Genomic DNA, 19979 nt, shown 5'->3' with positions numbered 1-19979 from the left:
TGGTCTAGGTGAAAGCTTTTCTTTATCTCTTGTCTCTGGAACTCTACAGACCCTTCAACCCAAGGTCTCCCATCTCTTTGTTTTTATTCTGGGAAATTTATCTCCATTATTTAACTATTTCTATCTCCTTCCCATTTTTCTTTCTTTCTTTTCCTTCTGGGATTCCAATTAAACATTTTTTAGTGGTTCTAGGAAGTATGCAGACTTCACACAGCCAAAAGTTACCATACATCTTGACCTTCTTCTTGGGTAGCACAAAGACCTTTGGGAAGTGTCCTTCCATTTATCCCTGACTTATATGATCACACAGTTGTATTTTATGTTTAGATTCTAAAACCTGCAAGACATCACTATTCTTGTTTATTTACTGTTCACTTAGGTTCACATAGTTTTTGTTTTTCTTTCATTCATCTCAGATCTTCCATCTGGGATCACTTTCCTTCCACAGGCGGTATATCCTTTAATGTGGGTCTGATGGTGGCAAAATGAATTATTAGTCTGAAAATAAAATAGTTCAACACCCTGTAAACGTGTTCTCACTGGGTGTATAATTACCAGCTGGAAGTGAGTCTTTCTGCACATGGAAGATCTCATTTGGCCGTCTTCAGGCTTCCATTATTGCTGAGGAAGAGACTGCTCTCAGTCTGCTATTCCTCAGAAAGACATGCCTTTTTCATAACTGGCTGCTTAATATTTTCTCTTTGATTTAGTTTCAACGGTTCCACTGTACAGATTTGGAGTGGAAGATTCCCTGCTGTTTGCTCTTCAGATATGGTCTTTCCTTGTAGTCTCTGACTAGACGTAGCCTAGACCCTGCTCTCAAACCTGATGTGCTCATGGCTGCCCTCGGGATCTTCCTGAGGTTCTCACTCTTACGGGCTCCCAGGGCTGCTGGTGACACTGCTCCAGGGACTCACTCTGGGTCACTAGCTGGTAAGCTTTCTCTCTGTTAGCTTTCTGTCTTTTCCAGGTTTTGTCTATCTGAAGTGTTTTTTTCTTCTGACCTATATTCCGTTGATGGATTCTATTAAGCCTTTCCAGTTGGAGTCCTCAAGTTCAGTTACGTAAGTTTTCCTTTGTAGAATTTCTGTTTTGCTCTCTCTGGATCCTGCTGTGCCACTTTTTATAGTTTTCTGTTCCTTGCACTGATTTTCACATTTGGTTTTCATTCCTTGGACTGTGGGGACTCTGTCCTTATCAGCCTGTTTCAAGTCTGCGTAGAACTTGCTACCACCTGATATGGTCACGCTTATTTACGGTTGGTTGTCTGGCTCCCACCCCGGGATGTCAGCTGCAGAACATGGCCTCTGCCTACATTGGACAGAACCGTCCCGACCCCAGCACCTGCCGCTCGCTTCTTGCCTGGCCAGGCGGGCTCCCCTGCCTGCCGCTGCCCCCGTGCCTCTGTCGCCCGCTCCCTGCCTGCTCTTCAGCTGCCCTGCAGCCCCACTCACGGCAGCGGGTACTTTTTCCACAGCAGCTTGGCTGGCAGCGTCTGGTACACTGTCTTCTGCTTCCCATCCGAGCTGGGGCTGCTGGGGCTGCTCTGCACGATCTTGGCGCACTCCATCTGTTCATCCCACGAGCCTGACAGCACGTAGTGGGCTTTGCCCTGGCTGTCACTCACCACTCCTGTCACCTGTGGACATGGGCAGGATCAGCATAGGCACACGCCCCACTCCAGGCCCCCCCAAGACTCTAAGAGGTGGCCCTGCTTACCTTCCGGGCTACGTCTTTGGAGAAGTAGCTATAAGGTAAGAACTTCAGCTGGCACCGGTCCTGGGTCTTATGGTTCACGATCTCGATGTCCCCGGTCTGGTGAGGGAAGGGAGTGGTCAGCGGCCCACCTCTAGGCCACACGCCCCCTCCCTGAGGGCACCGCCTGACCTGGTCGATCCAGAGCTTGCCCACAATGATGTTATGCACAGTCGAGGTGCTCTTCCTCCACACGTAGTGATTCCCAGTGGCCTGGAATTCTAAGTGGATGGCACCTGGAGGCCAGATAAAGGGTTAGAGGTCAAGGCTTGCCAAGCTAGACCCCAGCCAACCTGCCCACAGTCCCCGGGTGCTGACAACTGGAAGCAGTATTCATGTAGACTGGGGACAGGACCTAGGCCAGGGAGGCACGCAGGAAGCCTTTGGGGAGGTGGGCAGCAGATTTGCAGAGAGAGTAATGTCATTCCTGGAGGCCCCAAGCTGGCTTCTGGGTTGGTAAAACCCTCCCCCTTATCCAGAATGTCTTTCTGTCCTGGGAGAGCACAGGGCCCCAGCTCACCTAGCGGCATGATGGAGAGGTATTTTCCACGGAACTTGCTGGAGATAGTGATCTCCTGCCAGAGGCTCCAGCCATGCTTGGAGAACACGTAGTGCGCAGCTGATGGTGGGTGGTGGCTCACCTGAGACCAGACCCACAGGACATGAGCGTCTGCTGGATGTGGGCCCAGGCCTGCTCCCCCACCAGCTGGGGAGAAACAGCCTGCCCTGTGCTCAGCACAACAGGCTCCATGGCCCTGGGAGCAGACCCCCGGAAGGATGGTGATCGGAGTGGAAAAGCAAGAGTGTGGCAGTGGGACCAGCCTGGGCGGCTGTCCTGGGCTTGCAGCGGTTGGAGAAGAGGGCCCAGGCATCTCTATGCCGGACTGGGGCTCTGAAATGGGGTGACGACAGAGCCTGGCCTCAAGGAGGCCCCTGTGACAAGCCGTGCTGAGGGCTAGGAAGTGAGGTGTGACAGTCTAGCCAGGGCTTCTGTGCCCACTCTCCAGTTAGCTGCCCCCCCCATCTGCAAGGGCTGCGCTTGCTTGTGCCGTGTTACACACGGGGCCCAGGCCGGGGCAGCCACTTGAACCGAGGGGCAGAGTTGGGCCCTGCCCCGCCTCCCCCCCCACCCCCACCCCGGCCAGCATGGCTCCAGAGCAGGAGTCCACATCAGTGTCCTGCCCCGGGTGCCGGCATGGATGGTGGTGCAGCAGACTCTGCACAGCCCCTCGAGGGGCCCCCAGCACCTCCCTGCTCCTCTCACGGCACTGGGCGCCCCTGACGGCTGTCTCACCTGCCAGCACACCCCTATCAATTCCCCCTTGTTTGTTCTGTGGCTCCTTTGGTCGCAGGCTCCGAGGGCTCAGCCTCTCCCCAGCTTCCTCACTCCCTAGGGCATGTCTTCACTGTATCTCGGCCTCAGTCAGCCTCGGGCCCCAGCTGTGCGCTCCAGCTGCCCACCGGACGCTTCCACTCTGGTGGCTGTTTGGACTGACCAGAGTTCCTGCTGCGCCCGCCTGCATCTCTCATTGTCTCCTGTCACTGTAAGTGGCACCTCACTGCCTTTCTGGTCTCAGAATCACAGGTCACACCCGTCAACCATTTCTTGTCACCCATGGCCAGGGTCCTGCATGCCCTAGAGCCCACCACACTGGCAAACTCAGGGACATGACCCCAAGGGGCTGGCCCTGGCGCTCTGCGTCATGGCTTCGTGCTCAGGCAGATGATCTAGTCTTAACAGCTGTTCACACCAAATGCTTCGGAGTCATCCTTGGCCCTCTTCCTTGCGTTCCTCCTCTAATCCTTAGCAAATCCTAGCTGTTTTTTCTTCAAAATGCATCTAGAATCCACCCCTCCCCCTCACCAGGCCACAGTAGGTGGTGCAAAGCACCTGTAGGCTTTACTCTGCTGCAGGGGCTGGGGCGGGGGCATAAAACAAGGTAGGTGTCATCACTCCTCCACCTGCCACACAGTGTGAAACCAGAGGCCTCAGGCTGCCCGCCCGCTTCCTCTCCGACTTGTGCTCCTTCTCCCTCACTCTCGGCTTCAGCCAGCTTTCTAAAGGAGCCAGAACCACCCGACATACACAGCACCTGTCCCTCACTGCCCCCTCAGGGGAACTGACTCCCCATCCGCTCACTTCCCAGCTGCCTGTATAGCCCCTGGCCCTTTGGGGGCACTTGGTCAACTCTACTGAATGAAGAAGTGAATTCACTCACTGGTTCAGGCCAAGAACGCCGGGTCATCCTTGCCGCCTTCCCTTCCCTTGCCTCCCTCTCTCCCTCCCTCCCTCCCTTGCCCTCTCTCCCCACATCCAAAGCATCAGCAAATCCCCAGGCTCTACTTTCTAAGCAGCTTGTGCTCTGCCATCCCCCGTACCCCGGTGTGGCCACCGTAATCATCTTCCTGTAGGGCTACAGTGCCGCCGAGCACGCCTTTTAAACTAGCCAGCAGACCGTGAAATTTCTGCTTCCTGAGCTCCACCCCAGGCCCAGAACAGCATCTGGCCCAGGGCTGGTGTCCAGCAGCCAAGCCGGGAAGCTCCATGTTGGGTGCCTTCACGCGGCACCTGCCTGGTCCCCCCAGCACCCAGGGAGGCACCAACAGAATCACCCCTGCTCAGACAAGGGCACCAAAGCGCAGGCTGACATGCCACTGCGGAGGCTTCCAGACCCCAGGGCCCGGGTTTGGCTCTGCCTCATGGGGAGAAGACACATCTCTGTGAGGAAGGCATGGAGAAGGGCTGGGGGCAAGCTGACCTCGCCGCCCCCCAGGGCAGGACCTCTGGACCCCAGAAGCTCCTCACACTCCAGGCCTGTACCATCACTGACCAGGGTCCCCACATGGTGCGGGCTCCCCTCTGCCTGCCACCTCTCCTGCTGTGGTCCACCCAGACTCCCCGATAGCACCACACACATGTCCCTTGAGGCTGCCGCATGGTTCCTGGCAGTGGGAGGGGCCCTCCCCTTCCCCACACACGGGCCCTGACTCTGTCCTCACCCAGCTGTCTCCGGGAGGCCTGCCCCTGCTCCAGGAGGCCCAGCCGCTGACTGGACCTCAGCTTGGCCCCGTGGGCACAGGCGCGTCAGGGTCAGAGGCCACATCCCATTCGTCTCGCTGGGACCCCCCGGGCCTGGCAGGAGTGGCTTGGCCGGAGCGTGCGTGGACCTCACCTGCTCGCAGAGGGAGCGCAGGCCCATGTCGTCGAGGCGGTCCAGCTCAAAGGTCTCCCCCAGCATGGGGTTGAAGGGCTTGGCGATGCGGTGCACGGTGGTGGAGTAGGAGGACACGGAGAAGGCGGCCACCAGGCACATCTGCTCCACCGAGCTGGTGCAGTGCGCCGCCTTGTCCAGCAGGTGGTGGTACTCCAGGTCCTCCGTCAGCCGCTGGAGCATGGACAGGGGCTCGTTAAAGTTGACCTGCGGACAGGCGGTGGTCAGGCCCCGCACAGACCTGGGGCCGGCCCCGCACCCTTGTTCTCAGATGTTCGTGGACACTGCTGCTCAGATGGCACCTTCACAGTCCAGTTCCTCCAAAGACCCCGTCTAAAGCCCTGTCTAAACCCGCGGCTCCGGGCGCTCACCTCCCCAGCGCCTCCAGCCTCAGTTCTCTCCACAGCCTCCCCGCTTTTGGACCTGCTGCATCTCATACCCTGTCCCTGCAGTTACTGTCACTCTCCCTCCTAGGATGTAAATGCCACAAAGGCCGGAGTTACTCTTGTTCAGCAGAGTCAGAATCAGTGAGTGAGTGGCTGGCTGGCTGAGTGGGTTTCCCTCCTATTCTGAGCTATTATGCTAGTTTCCTGGTGAACGCTCCTGTAGGCGGCCCCCTATCCTGGCCTTGGACAGGGCAGAGTCACTCACCCCTTGTGATGCTGGGCTGTGACCCTGGGCCAGCCATCAGGCAGGGACTGCCCTGCGTTCTCTTTCATCCTCCCAGACTCTGTTATGTGGGCACCGTTACTCTCCCCACTTTGCAGGTGTGGGCACAGAGGCTGGAGATGTGAAGGGGTCTGTCCTGGGGCACATAGTGAAACCAAGTGGCCTGAACCCCCAACTCTTCCTTCCCGGAGATGCCATCACAGCCTGGTGTCACGCGGATGCTACTCCACCCTCCACCCGCAGTGTGCGTGGGTGCCAGAGACCGCTCCCGCCCAGAGGAGGGTCCAATCCTGCCACGCCCCATCTACGAGGCCGCGACAGCGGGGACGTTGTGAAGCCCTGTCAGGTGCAGAGGCCTCTAGGGGTCCCCACATCTCTGATCAATGCAGAGCCCCACCCTAGCTTCTTCCCTCAGAGCCTGAGACCTCTGCTCTCGGGGGATCTGGACAATGTTGTTGAACACGATTTGATCATTTGTTACGTGCTCCTGAGATGTCATTAAGAATGACACTCAGGCCGCTTGTACTTCACAGAGGCCCTTCCTTCTCATCCATGCACAAAAAAGGGCCCCCGGCACCCACTGCGGCTGCCCCCCACCCCGCCCCTACCGGCATAGGGATCTTGGAGAGCTCCCGGCCAATGCAGTTCTTCATGATGCTCCAGAGATTAAGGCTGTAGTTGGGTTTGTCGGGGATGCGGACACGCCTCTTGACTTTGGGGGGGCCCTTGGGCACAAGTGAGGCGCCATCTAGCACCTGCCAGAGAGAAGGTGCCTGTGAGCAGAGGCCAGGGAGCCCCTTCAGCCCCAGCCCTCACCTCTCCCCGTGCAGGCTGAGGGCCGAGCTGGCTGCTGGCACAGTGCTGGTGCAGGGGGAGGCTGGCTGGTCGGTCAGACCAGGATGAAGGCAGCCAGAGCCCGCCCCAGGGGCCCGGAGCCCAAAGTACAAGCCTGCCTTCCAGCCACCCTTGGGGTCTTCCCTCTCACTTACATTGTCTGATGAGGTCCAGTCCACTGAGCCTGTGGTCCCACCCTCCGCTTTTCTGCAAGAAACGCAAAAGGGGAGGCAAGTTATTTACAAATCCTGAGGCCTCCTGGGGACCTGGCCACCTTCTATCCAGACCCCTCAGTGAGGTGCAAGGGGCAGCCCACCCCAAGGCTGCTTCTCCAATGGGACATCTCCAGTTTGAGACATTCAGTTGGGCTGAGAGACCCAGGGCAGTGATTTGGAGGGGCTCCCACCCACTGATGCCCCATAGGAGCAGCCACTAGAGCAGTCACCCGAGGTCCCTGCATACAGCCCCTGGGACTGGTGGACCCAGGATCCGGATGAAGCTAGGGGTGGCCATTTCCTCTGGCAGAGCCTCCTAGGGCCTTGTAGACCCCCTCCATCACAGACAGACCCCACCGTGTCCTCACTGTCTGCTGGTCTGACTCTCGCACTAGGCTGGGGTTCCAGAAGGGCAGGAGGAAGTGGGTCAGATGCATGCCTGTGCCTGTGAATACTTGTGGTGAGATGGTTGGCCAGGGCAGCAGGGGGCGGTATGGCTGAGGGCCCAAGCTCTGAGGGATCCCCAAGGACAGGTGACCTGGGCCAGCTGGGGTGAGGGCCAGGCACTCGGCAGTCAGGGCCTCAGGGAATGGGAAGGATTCACTGGGTGGACCCACCTGCAGCCCAGAGTAGCTACACTGCCAGGGAAGGTGGTCGTTGGGGCCTTGGGGCTGTGTCAGGAGCCTAGGGAGCCAATGAAGAGTGTTGAGCACAGGGGTCACCTGCTTGCTGGTCGGGTGGCAGCAGAGAGGCCTGGGGCTCTTGGCTGAGGTGTGGAAGGTGGCCGGGGTGGGGGCACTGAGGAGGCGGCGGTGGAGCCCAGGCCCCTGGGGACTCCAGGTATGGGAGGGGTGGGCAGGGAGCTGGAGGGGTCCACGAGGGTGACACTGCTGGGTGATAAAGTGAAAGGAAATTCAAAACAGCCAAGCCAAGCTCATTTTGAGAGCAATATAAGCAAATTTTAAAACATTATCAGGAAATGAACCGTGATTGAGTTGGAAATACACTGTTGATAGGACTAGAAACTCCCTGAGTGTTTCTGAGATCTGGACGGCCGTCACCCTGGAAGAAACCAGGACGTGGGGGTGGTGACACATGTCAGTCCACAGAGGCAAAAAAGGAGTGGCCAGGGGTTTTTAGCAGCCTCCCCCTCCCCAGACTGGGCTTCAGGGAGTCCATGGAAGGCGGCGTGGGGTGGGGCGGGCAGCAGATCGGATGCGGGGAGTGAGGCCGCTGCGAAGCCTGCAGTTCCTCACCGAGGAGGGGCTGAGTGCCCTGCCTGAAGGAGTGCCCATGGGGGGCGCCGGAGGCTCTGTGACTCTGCTGTGCCCCATGGGTGAAGGGGGCGCAGGGCAGCACAGGCTGCAGTCAGTTATGTCACTGTCCCCAGGTCTTGGAGTGGCAGCTCCTCCCCAGGCCATGGCAGGGGCCCCAGACATGGGTGGAACTCATCGGCCACCTCTGTGTCCCCCAATGCTGCCATACTCATGACCCTTCTGTGGACAGGGCCTGAAGCACATGATGAGAATAAAAGATCCTAATGAGGCCACTCCTCATTACAGCAAATCTCTGTTCAAGCCACAGGGTGCTGCCCTTTGACCTCGCTGACCCACCCACGGCTCATGCTCCTCCCTGCTGTGTGTCCTGCACCAGCACGGTCCCACCCAGGGGCGCTTCCTGAGCACCCGGAGTCTGACAACAGTGTCCCGGTTACCTCTGTGTTCTAATGTGTATTTAGAAACATCCTGAAAGAGGATGCTTTTATGAAAAAACATGAAACAAAGGCTTGGAAATAGAAAATAAAAGGAACTTCCTGCATCTCCTGTCTGTTCTGGAATGCTGGCGTGGTGGAGGGTGTGGTTGGGACTGTGTGAAGCTCGGATGACGATGACGCAAGAGCAGCAGACGCCTTCTAGGCCCCAGCCCTCGGGTCACAGCCCGCACCCCCACCCCCAACCCCTCTGGCTGGAACTGGATCCAGCCAAGGCCCTTTATCCACCTTCACTTAAAATGAAACCCTGATTCAAACTCTGTGTGGGTATTTTGGATCTAAGGAGGGACAGAACAAATCTAATCAAAATATAATGTGAAGCAAGACTTGAAAGAAAACCCCGAGTACAAAGAACAGGTGGAGCCTAAGAAGAACAGGGCGGGAAAGGCTAACCCTGGGGGACGCTCGGAGCAGCCGGCCCTGCCTGGAGAACACACCTGTCCTCCTTGGCCTCGGTGATCACGGTGATGAAGGATGTAGAGTCTTCCATGGCGTCGAAGTACTCGGTATCTTCATCTTCCTCACTGTCCTCTCCTTTGGGAGTTAAGAGGCTTCCTACAGATACATGCAGACCTGCTGCCTCAGTTTGCAACTCTGAAAACTCACTCACCTGCCTGAGGAAGTCCAGAGCCCAAAGGGTGCCCCCCACTTTGGACCCTGACCCCTCCCCCACCGCCCCCTCATTCCCTCCCCACTCCGGTCACCTGGTCGGTAGTAACCTGGCTGTGGCTGCCCTCGCGACCCTTCCTGGAATAAGCTTCCGGCTTAGTGCTCGGGCTCAGAGGCCTCCCTCCTTCTGGAAGGCTCCCCTGATCGCTCAACATGCTAGTCAATCTGTCTGGGGTCTAGCTGCCCCTTCTGACGGACCTGTCACCCCAGCCGAAGGCTAGGTGGTCCGCCACCTGGCACCAGGGCAGCTCTGTCACAGAGGGACAGTTGGGCTCACTGGACTTTTCTTGTGAGAACTGGAACCTGAATGCAGGGAGATAACTGGCCTTCGGTGGTGGGTGGGAAATACAAAGCCACATAGGCCTGAATGTGGGCATGTTAAGGGGTATGTGTACTGGGGGCTGGGCGGCTGTGTAAGCAGAGCCCGCTGGCAGAAGGCGGCGTAGACGGAGCACAGGTGGAAGAACAGAGGCCAGGCGGCCCGAGCGAGGGAGCCAGCCAGGCCGGGCGGCCCTCACCCGCTCACCTTCGCTGAAGCTCTTGGTGGGGTGGGCGGCGCGGCCGGGGGCGCTGCGGAAGGCCCGTTCGAGGCTGTTGTGCTGCCTGGCTAGCTGCTCGATGGTCTCCTCTAAGTGGACGCGCTGGTCCTGCTCATACTGCAGCGCGCGCTGCCATTTCCGGCTGTGCGTCTCTGCTAGTTCCAAGAAGTCTCTGCAGGCCTGGGGATCGGGGGCGGGGCGGGGTGAGCACACGGCCCCACGCCCCACCCCCCACTGCCAGACCGTGAGGAAGGCCCTGGGGTGCTGCCACCCCTCCCCCTCCCTTAGGGTGCTTGGCTGCCCCCTTTGGCTTCTGTGGGGACATGGGGACACTGACGTTTTCAGAGGCAACCCGGGGACAGGCGTCTGCCCTGGTCGGCATCCCAGGGCACCAACCCCGGGCCGTGGTTGGCGGATGCCGGGTTTTCAGACTCCTGGGTCCGGAGCACAGCTGCCGCATCCTCACTGTGTGCCGGACCTGGGGTCTGTCACCTCTGTCCCCACGAGAACCTGAAGCATATGCGGTGCTCAGGCCAGTCCCTGCCCTTGGCACGGAAGGAAGGAAAGCCACATTCTGCTGTACCTCCTGGCTTAGAGAGGTAAAGGGTCTTGTCTGGCACAGGAACTGAGATGGGACCTTTCCACAAGGTTACCTCGAAGTCTGTATCGCATAACTCTGCTTTTTAAGTAAGGTTCCCCCTTCAAACTCGGGGCCTACTCTGACATCCAGACTCCTTCCAGCTTCTCAGGTCTGTAGGTGGTTCCACCACACGCTTACGAAGCAGGGGTCGGTCGTTCTGCCCCTGTCATCCCAGTGGAGAGGAGGGCCCAGGCTCAGCTGTCCCTGGAGGGCAGGGAGGGCCAAGCCAGGGACCTCTGGGTTTGCCCCTTCCGGACTCCTTTAACGCAGTAGGAAGGGACACGTTTCCTCGGCCCAACACCCAACACGCACCGGTGCTCTCCGGCCGCTCCCCGGCACTCCCTTCCCACACACATCACACGCTGTCTGACCCCGAGGGTTAGTCGTGCTTTCCTGGAGGGAGACAGGCACACAGCGCCTCGTCTGTGACACAGGGACAATGCGGCACCATCCTGAGGGCTGTCGGGAGGAGCTGGGCCAAGTAGCCCTCCACAGACATGACGTCGGGGGCACCAGACGCTTGGGCAGCTGCCCCCCACCCCGGCTAACACCGCTGCTCGGACTTCCCTCGTGTCTCCCCCAGGGAAGGCTCCTGAGCCGGCTCAGTCAGGTCCCCGGAGACACTCCCCCTCCGCCCCCCACAATCTCATGTCTACAGATCAGCTTCTCTGCCGACTGTGCCTGCTTCTCTTCACCCCCACGGAACCCCCAGACTCAACGGCTGCGCGGAGCGTTTGCTAGATGAGGGAACACCCTGCTGAGGGGTGGGTGTCGGGGCCTCTCGGGGGGCAGGGACGGAGACCACCTCGCCAGAGGCCGGCCCCGGCAGGCATCTCTGTCCTCAAGCCTTCCCCGTCGTGCGCGTGCGGAGTGGGCTGGGCCAGGCTTCCTCCCCGACACCCCCTCACCCACACACACCATTCTAAAGACGTGATGCGGACCCAAGGAAGCCAGCTTGGTTTCAGGAGTGGGAAGGCCTGGCTTCCCGCACAAGCCGCCCTGCCCTCTGAGCCCAAGTCCTGAGAGACAGAACGTAGTATCCGACAGAGCCCGCTCCCAGCTTCCCTGTCCACCCCGGCCCAGCCGAGTCCTCAAGGAAGGAGTGGGATCGTCCCCAGTGGACATACGAGGAAACGGAGGCTCGGGTTCCAGCAGCCCCCCTACAAGGCTCTGGGGAAGAGGTGTGTTCCCTCCACCTCAGATGCAGGGGCTTCCCCTCTCTCCCCGAAAGAACAGGCTCTGGAGACAACAGAGGCTGCACGCAGGGCAGCTGCAGGTCTGGGGCTTTTTAGAGTTTGCAAATCACGGATCTCTGGGGCTCCCCCGCTGGTGTGGAGCCGCACTCCCGGACTGTTGCGCCACGGGGGATGAGGACAGGCCTGACCCTGCCACTCCCTGGCTCGTGACTTGGAGCCAAGCCTTCACCACCCAGGGTCCTACAGTGGCCTTCTCCCTGGTCCCTGCCCCTCCCTCACCATTGCAGGCCTCGGGGTGGGGGGCCCTGACAGCAGACACATGACCACCCACTCCAAAGGCCAGAAGAAGGCTCCTCTTTGCTGGGTCTGCACCCGCGGGTCTAGAAAGTAGTAGTGCTGGAGGGTGGGGGGCAGAGGACCCCTCTGGGCACCTCAGAAATGTTCCAGATGATTCCAGGAGTCCTGTGAAATGGGTGGGTAGGATTTTAACATCGATGGGCACTTTGCTTTCACAGAATGCCATGAGGCATTTAAAACAAGACTGGTCACAGAGCCCTAAACAACAGTATAAAACGGTAGCCAGAGGTCATGGAAAATACGCCCCACAAATCCATGGCAGAGGGCTGTGTGGCCTCTGGGCTTTCTGGCAACTAGAGCAAAGGGGGAAAGACGACCGCAGTGTGAAGATGAATGAGGCTCCCTCTCTCCCGCCCTTGAGGCTCCGATATGCTCAAGCTCTAGCTGCCTTAGAAATGGCCATTTCCTCTTCTAAGGGAAAATGGAATGTTTGTCGTATTTCGAGGAATAGCTGACAGCCTCGCACAGACCTGGCCCCAAATCTTCCCCAGCTTCGTTGCCGGGGGCCCCAGCATCCCCACGCCACTCACGTGTGGCCCACCAGGCATATGTCACCCTCGCCTCTGGCTCTGCCCCCAATACACGTGTTTCTGACACCAGCCCCACCTCCCGCACGCCACACACCGGCTGTGGGGTCAGAGCTGCCTGGAGCTTCTTGCGAGCACAGAGGAGCTGTTTTAATGGCCAAGGAGGGAACGGAGGCTCAGGGAGGCCAAGGCACTTGCCCGAGGCCACAGGGCATGCGTGTGGGGCCGGAGTCCCAGTCCCCGTGGACCCCACCTGCAGTGTCCCAGGGCACGAAACCAGCCCTGTTGCCACGCTGTGCAGCTGGGTACCACTGCCCGGCTGCCCCTTGAGGGATTCTGCGGGCTTCCTAGAGGGCAGCTGGGCTCCAGGAGATGCGTGCCTCCGTGATGCCCGCTCCCAGCACCCATCCTCGCGGCTGAGCACATTGCCCACGCGGCCAGGGCTGCTGGCTGACAACCTGGTGTGACCTCCAGCTCGCTGCCACTGCAGGACCAAGGGTGCGGAGCAGCAGCGGACAGGAAGCAAATCCCCAGGACAGCTGGGGTCTCACGTGGCTGGGTCGGGTACATGAAGGTCAGAGGGCGTCACAGTCACCTAACGACGAGGGCAGGCCAGAGGCTGCTGCGCCCCCACAGAGAGGGGCTCCTGTGGCTGGACCGAGGTCTCTGCCAGTGCTTCTAGACGAGGGGTCATCCGCAGCAGAGGGACTGCCCCGGTCACCGGATGGGCTGTGGTGAGCGCGTCCACCCTTTCCACCCCGATGTGCCTACCTGGTGTCCATCCTCAACTCCCAAGGTTTCCTCGGCCGCTGCCGGCCTTCTCCAGGCCCCATCCCAGCCACACGCGGAGAGAGGCAGGTGCTGGCCTGGCTCCGCCGCCCTGGAATGCTGAGCTGGGCTGTGCACTGCGCGTTCACTAAGCTGGATTAGGCCTGGGGCCCGCGGGGGGCCGGCTGGGGGCAGCTTCCAGGGGCCCAGGGAGGGGCCTGGCTGACCCACACCCTAAACGCGGTCACACTTCCCCTGAGGCTCTGCCACAATTCTCGGAGAGCTCGTGCCCGGCCCTGAGCCAGAGCGGTTTCCGAAGCCACCTGAAACCCCCTACCCACACTCGCTCTTCAATGACGCAAGGGACCAGGAACGGGCAGAGCAAGGAGCCCAGCCTCTGGGCCCCTCACGGCATTGCCTGCTGCCTACCCTGGGCCACGCTTATAGCCTCCTGGGCCTTGGTGTCCTCATGGGAAGAACAGAGAGCCGAACCCCAGGGCTCCTGCAGAGTCCCTGATTCTGTGACCCACTGAGGGATTGCCCTCTGGGTGGGAACAAGTTTCCAGTTTCCCAGCCGTCCCTTCCTCCACTCCCACGGCTGTGGAGAGGATCCCCGAGATGAAGAGGTGTGGGGTCCTGTGGGCAGTGTGGTTTCACCTCAGTGTGGAGGGTGGGGAGCCTGCCAAGTTGCCCCAAAGCAGAGTGGGAACCCAGAAGCCAGGACAGAACCGCCCCCCCATACTGCTCAGCAATAGGCTGGGGGGCTGGTCGGCCCTGCCTGCCCACCAGGGGCTCTCCCTTCTCAGAAGCCCCACCTGGTGAAGGGGGCCGTGAGGCCTGCTCACCCGAGCCATGTGAGCTCCAAAGGGAGCTGGGGCTGGTCATCCTGACAGGGATCCCGTGGGACGGACAGAGTGTCTCTGAGCTGGAAACCTTTGCCCAGCTGTGCCCAGGAGGAAGGAGGACAAACTCTAATCGCTTTTGTTGTCCCTAATCCTAATCCGGACAACGACCTGCCGTTCCCCAAACATGGGCGGGTGAGCAGCGCTTGGGGTCAGCCAGCCCGGGTCCTATGGCTGTCCTGTGTGTGGCCCAGGAAGCCTCTCAAGCTCTCGGGAGGGTCTGCAGAGCCAAGACCCTAGTTCGGCCCGGCCTTCAGGGACTCCTTGGGAAGCACGGTCTCCTACGCTGTCACTGCCCTCCTACACGGGGGCCTGAGGAAGGTGCCAGAGGACTGCGGGACATTGGGGTGGGTGGCCCTTGGACTCGTGGAGGAGCTGGGGAGATGGGCCGAATGCCCAGAGGTTCCAGGCTGGGCGAGGGCCTTGGGCTGACGGGGCCAGCTTGGCGACTGGCTCTGTCTCTAGCCACCAGCGCACAGCAAGTTCTGGTAACCATGGACGCAGGGAGGGTGGGAGGAAGGGCTGTGTTTCCACCTGCAGCCAGACAGAACCCGCTAGATGTCTGGCTGCCATATGTCTGGCCTGCAGGGACCCTCAGGCTTTAGGGCTCCCAGGTGGGTGGGTAGCTGGACCCTTCGGCTCTCAGTATCGTGGGGACTGCCCATCCACCATCTACTCCCCACACGGGTCCTCACATGGCCAGCGTGACTGCGGACCTGCCTCTCACTGGCCTTTTATCGTAAAAGGAGCAAATAGGACAAAGTTGTGCAGAGTCCTGCTCTCCCCAAGCCACTGTGCATGGCCAGAAGCTCACACCTGGGGTGTGACACACTGGGATCCACGGGGTCTTTCCTTCCCCCCTCACCGAGGAGCAGCAGGCTTGTGCCTCCCAAAAGCAGGAAGGGGCAATGCTGAGATTCAGGCCAGGCCCGCAAGGCTCAGAGGCTGCCACAGCGGACACGCACAGACATCTCAGGCCTCCAAAACCAAGAGTGGGGACCCCTGGAGCCATGACAGTAGCCCTGGGCTAACCTGGGGGTTGGGGGTGCGGGGAGAGTCCCTCCAGGTCAGGCCCAACCAAACCGCCATGCCGCGTCTTCAGCATCGTCCTGGCCCCTAGAGGCCGAGCAGCTCCCCGGCCAGGCCGGGCCAGCCACGCCCCCACCCCGTGCCCCCTCCTCACACGACACTCAGAACAGACTCGGTGGCCACGGGGCCGGCCCTTCCCAAACACCGCGGGGACGGTCATGGCTTCTCCTTGCTGTGACTCACTCGTGGCGCTGGAGAAGCAGCTTTTCACTTCAATTCCAACTTTAAAATAGCCTTTTCCACATTCAAAATAGTTTACCCCTTGCACACAGGAATCAGCACCATCTGGCCACCAGTTTGCCAACTGATTTTAAACAGTTATGGAATCTATTTTTATTCATCTCCCCAGGCCCCAAATGAGCAAGCTGTCGAGAGCAGAACAGTGGTCAGCTGGACAGGAACCTGCCCACGGGCCCCAGAAGGACCAGGGAGGGCATCTCCAGGGCCTCTCACGCCTGCTTTGCTGGGGTCTGGGCCTTTATTTCTATGATGCCCCAAATCTGAGGCCTCGGCCTGGCGCTTCGTCGACATCTGCACGCACCTCCCGCCTGGCCCTACTCGCCCCACCCTGTCCGTGCCCGCGCGGCACTTTTCTCCTCCAGCTCCCTTCAGCTGGATCTGGGGCCACCCCCCTCCCAGTCTGGCTGTGCTGGTGCCTCTCCCCACGGCGTCCCCGCCGTCAGAATCCGCACCCTGGTCCTGTCTGACCAGCTCTCTGCAGGCACCCAAGGGTGTCTCTCACAGCCGCTACCTTCCTGGGTAAACTGAGAGCCGTAGAGGATGCTCTCCGTCCCATCAGGCCCTTTGAAGTAGGCCTGGTGGGCATCCGCCGTCTGTCGGCCACTTCCTGCCCCCACTAGGCCCCTCGACCGTCTTTGGGTTGCCTGTGGGGCTCACCCACTGCCCAGCTCTGCTCACTCACTGGCTGCACAGACCTGTTTCTGGGCAAGGCCCCCCTGCATCCTACCTGAGTCTGTGGGACTCACCGCTGGGCCCCTGTCCAGCACTGTGAGGGCTGAGGTGGGGATCAGACAGCAAGGGCCCCCCCATTCCACTACTGGCTCATGACTGCATCTTGCAGTCTCCCCGATTGCCCAGATCTCTCCCTGCACAGCCACTCTGCGGGCCCCGCTCTCAACACACCGAGCAGCCGGGCTAGCCCTGCCAGCTGCCCCCAGCAGTCCAAGCCACCACCCCTCCATAGGCGACAATGGGGACCTCCTAAAGGGGCTCCAAGAGCCTGCCCCTGCCTCACCTGTAGTCCATGCTCCAAGCAACAGGGGGCTCTTGCTAAAATGGGGGTTGGACCACTGTCCTTGGCTGCAGCCTCATTCAGAGTAGAAAGCACGGTGTTCTCCATAAGCCTAAGTGCCCAGTGTCCTGTGAGCGGCTCTGCCTCCCCAGGCCTCCCCTCCACACCCCAGCACTCACCACGGCCTCCCGACGCTCCAGGCCTGCCTGAGAACCTAGGGCTGGCTCTCCCACCTCCCTCCAGGTCCCCTTCCCCTCCCCTCCAGCCTGCTCTGCTCCCTCTGAAGGTCTGCTGGCCTCTGACAAGCCTCATCACCTGTGTGGTTACGTTTCCCCGAGGAGATCTGGGTTCCACGAGGTCGGGCTTTGTTTGCTGTGTGCCCGGGGGCCTAGACCAGGGCCTGACTGGATCACGGGGGCTGGGGGGGGGGTCCTAGGCCTCAGGGTCCACCAACGGCTGCATGCCTTCCTGTTGCAAAGTGCTCAGTGCGTCTAAGCCAGGCTGACCCGAACTCATGGCGCCTAAGGCCCTGGGGTGGCCCTGTGGTTGGAGGGGCTGAGTCCTGGGCCCCAACACGAATCACGAACTCTGAGGAGCCTCTCACAGCTCAAGCATGGGGGCCGTGTCAGGAGCAGCCTGCCTTGTTTGGGGGCAGTCCCCCTGCTGCGGGGGCCTAGAGGAGCGGCCGGTGGGGAGCAAGCCAGAGGCTGCCAGCCCGCCGAGGGGCTCAGCGCTGGAGGGACAGGACGCCAGCGCCTCTGGGGCAGGGTCACCCCCAGAAAGTCCATGGTGATACTGAAAGTTTCTTCTGCCAGGGGCAGGGGCCATGAGGCCGGAACCCAGGGCTCACAGGCAACCCGTGGGAAGCCCGGGTCACCCAGGAAAGCGCAGGTGTGCTGGGCCTGGTGATGGGTGACGTGCCTCAGCCCTTCAGCACAGACCCCACAGCCAGCATTGCGGACAGTCCAGGGCCCGGTGGCTGTGACCCCAAGGGCTCATGTAACAGCCAGGCCTGCCCCCCTGTAGGCGAAATGACTGCTCTGGGCCTCAGGGTGGCACTTGATTAACACAAATGATGATGATGACAAGGAAGCCACGGTGACCCCAACCTCATGTGGCCGTTGTGAGGAGCAAACAAGGTAATGGGAAGAAGCTGGGCGGACGGCTGCTGTGACCCCGCCGCCTTCCCGGAGGCCCGTCCTTCAAACCAGGGCTCTCTGCTTTATCCCAAAGATAAACTTACAGGAAAAGAGAATGACACTGGAATTTATTCTTCTCCTTTTTGGAAACGAATACCCGGATGACAGGGGCACTGAGGTTCAAGGCTCCATCTAAGAACCAAAGCTGTTTCACAGATTCAGCAGCGGGCTGGAATCCATGCAGGGGACCAGGGCCGCCAGACTCGCAAAATCCCCCGCCGGGGAGCTCTGCCACGCGCGACGCCACCGCGGCCCTGTGTTTTCACCACCTGCTCGCTCTCACGTGTTCGCCGCGGCTCCTGATGCTTGGCCCTGTGCTGCACACGGAAGCTTCGGGGCTTCCATGCGGGCTGCCCAGGTCAGCAGGGGGATGGGTAAGATGCTGCTGCAGAAAAGTCCCTCAGACGCCGAGGCCCCGTGGACCTTCCCTCCCTGCCTGTGAGTGACTCTCCTCACTGGCATAGGTCCCGCTCCGTGGCCATTCCCTCTGCAGGCCCTGCCCTGGCTCCGGGGACGTCCAACTAGCCCCCCCAAGGGTCACTCTCTTGGTGGGCTGTGGTCATCTGGGTTTGCACTCACCCTCCCGGCTGACTGTGAGCCTCCCCAGCCCTTCCCCAGGCCCTCTACACACTTGGCCTTCAAAAGTGGGCCTGGGAGCTGCTGTCCCTGCTGCCCCTTGAGGAGGCTGCCCTGGGCCCCCACGTGTGACAAAGCGTCCCTATGTGGGTCCTCTGGATCGTGAGCTCCCGGGGCAGTGCTGAGTCCCTGCCTGGCACAAGCCCTGGGAAGGCTCAGTGGGAAGGTGCTCAGGTCTGGATTCAATTCCTAACAGGCAGGCCTTTCCTAACTGCAGGGGCCATGAGGACACGGCTTCCCCAACCAAAACCACGAGCGGAGGGAAGGAGGCTGGGGCTCAGTACAGCCCTCTGAAAAACGCATTTATGACAATTTCATAAATCATGCTTCCTATTTCTCCGTGACCAGGCTGGGGCATTTCTCTGCAAGGCGGAGTGACAAGAGTGGTGTGGAGCAGTGACAAGCGGCGCCGGCCAAGGGCTGGGCGCCGGACCCACTTCCTCGTTGACCTTTTCCAGCTGAGGAAATGCAACAAGAATGACCTTGTAAATGGTAACAGCAAGCACACATGAGACACGGGCTACTTGGAATTTTCTTTTCTGAGATATGACACCCACTTTGTTCCAACAACACATATTAGGCACTCCCACTGGGCTACTACGACTACTGCTGGGGACACAGGTGACTTAAAATCCGAGTCTCACTTTGGAGGCACAAAGCCTGGTGGGGGCAGATGTCAGAGTAACAGGGGAAAGTGCACAGTGGGCTCAGCGAGGCACAGCACTTCCCATGGGTTCCAGAAGGTTCTAGCCAGAAGAAATGGCTTCCTGACAAGGAGCTTGGACAGCCTCCCAGCCCTGGTGACGCCCATGTGGGGTTCTAGAGGATGAAAAGGGATCTACCAGGTATCTACAGGGTGGGGAAAGTTCTAGAAGGTACAGCACAGGCAAAGACACAAAGAGGTGGAACACTGTGGCACTGTTCAACATTCCTGATCCAGAAACTTCCTCTGAGCATCTTGTTCCCTCCAATGCTTACGGAAGGGAAGGGGCCGTGCTCAACTGAGGTGAGTCTCACCACACAGGCCCCCCAGGGGCAGTGGCATGGGAATGGGCTGCGTCACTAACCATGGTTCCTGGGGTCTTAGGAATTGTCCGGAGAGCTCCCTCCCTGTCCTGCTGGGAGCTGGGGATCTACAGGCTTGTGATACCAGTGCCCTTTCCCAAATTTTAAGGAGATTCAATTGTCCCTCAGATTTTTCTCCTGAAGGATGAAAACCCCCAGATTCTTGGCCATCTTGGGTAAGAGTGAAGGCAACGCAGCCGGTCCCTCTCTGTGTGGGAAGGGTGCTGCTTGCCCAGGGCCCTCTGAAGGATGCATTTCCCTGTAGGCTTTGGCCAGCCATCCCTCATTTTCTGCTCCACTTGTATGACTCAGGCTCAATCAGAGCCCATGAGGTGGAGAAAGATTCCCCAAATTCGGGCATGGGTGATGCTGGAAGCTTCCCTACAGAGGGCGCGTATCAGTCAGGCCGGGTGGTGGGGGTTGTGGAGTTGCAAAGGGATCTCAGTAGTGGGGAGAAACAGGTTGCTCCTCTCACAGCAAGAACTGGAATGACCTGGGGGATCCCGGTTTGTGCCTTCTGGGGACAGAGGGGGTGGCTTCCACACATCCTGAGTCCCCAGCTTCCCAGGAAGGACCCTGGTGTGGCTGCAGCCTAAAGGTAAGAGACGTACCAGGGACTCAGGTTCCTGAGACTGGGGACTTTGCCCTGGTGGATGCAAGGCCACCAAGTCTGTGTGCTGAGGG

The 19979-nt window shown here is 59.8% G+C and overlaps 1 protein-coding gene across 5 annotated transcripts in view; it reads right to left on the bottom strand.

The window, feature by feature from the left end:
• The window catches only part of OSBP2 (oxysterol binding protein 2), a 165239-nt gene that overhangs the window by 8538 nt on the left and 136722 nt on the right, over window positions 1-19979 (bottom strand). For 2 of the 5 annotated variants that reach the window (XM_045791373.2, XM_045791374.2), the window contains exons 4-13: window positions 9652-9844; window positions 8894-9011; window positions 7408-7575; window positions 6626-6677; window positions 6245-6391; window positions 4929-5174; window positions 2276-2396; window positions 1888-1991; window positions 1720-1815; window positions 1455-1639 (exon numbers count right to left, since the gene is read on the bottom strand). In XM_045791373.2, the coding sequence (XP_045647329.2) occupies window positions 1455-1639; window positions 1720-1815; window positions 1888-1991; window positions 2276-2396; window positions 4929-5174; window positions 6245-6391; window positions 6626-6677; window positions 7408-7575; window positions 8894-9011; window positions 9652-9844 (1430 nt within the window). The remainder of the gene's footprint in view (window positions 1-1454; window positions 1640-1719; window positions 1816-1887; window positions 1992-2275; window positions 2397-4928; window positions 5175-6244; window positions 6392-6625; window positions 6678-7407; window positions 7576-8893; window positions 9012-9651; window positions 9845-19979) is intronic. The other 3 variants (XM_045791376.2, XM_045791377.2, XM_045791375.2) reach the window with 2 other exon arrangements.

Source organism: Ursus americanus, chromosome 30 (assembly GCF_024610735.1).
Source record: "Ursus americanus isolate L20-20 chromosome 30, mUrsAme1.1.p, whole genome shotgun sequence".
Lineage (NCBI taxonomy): Eukaryota > Metazoa > Chordata > Mammalia > Carnivora > Ursidae > Ursus > Ursus americanus.
Note: the sequence above shows the minus strand (reverse complement) of the source record. Positions and strands in the feature narration are given on the sequence as shown.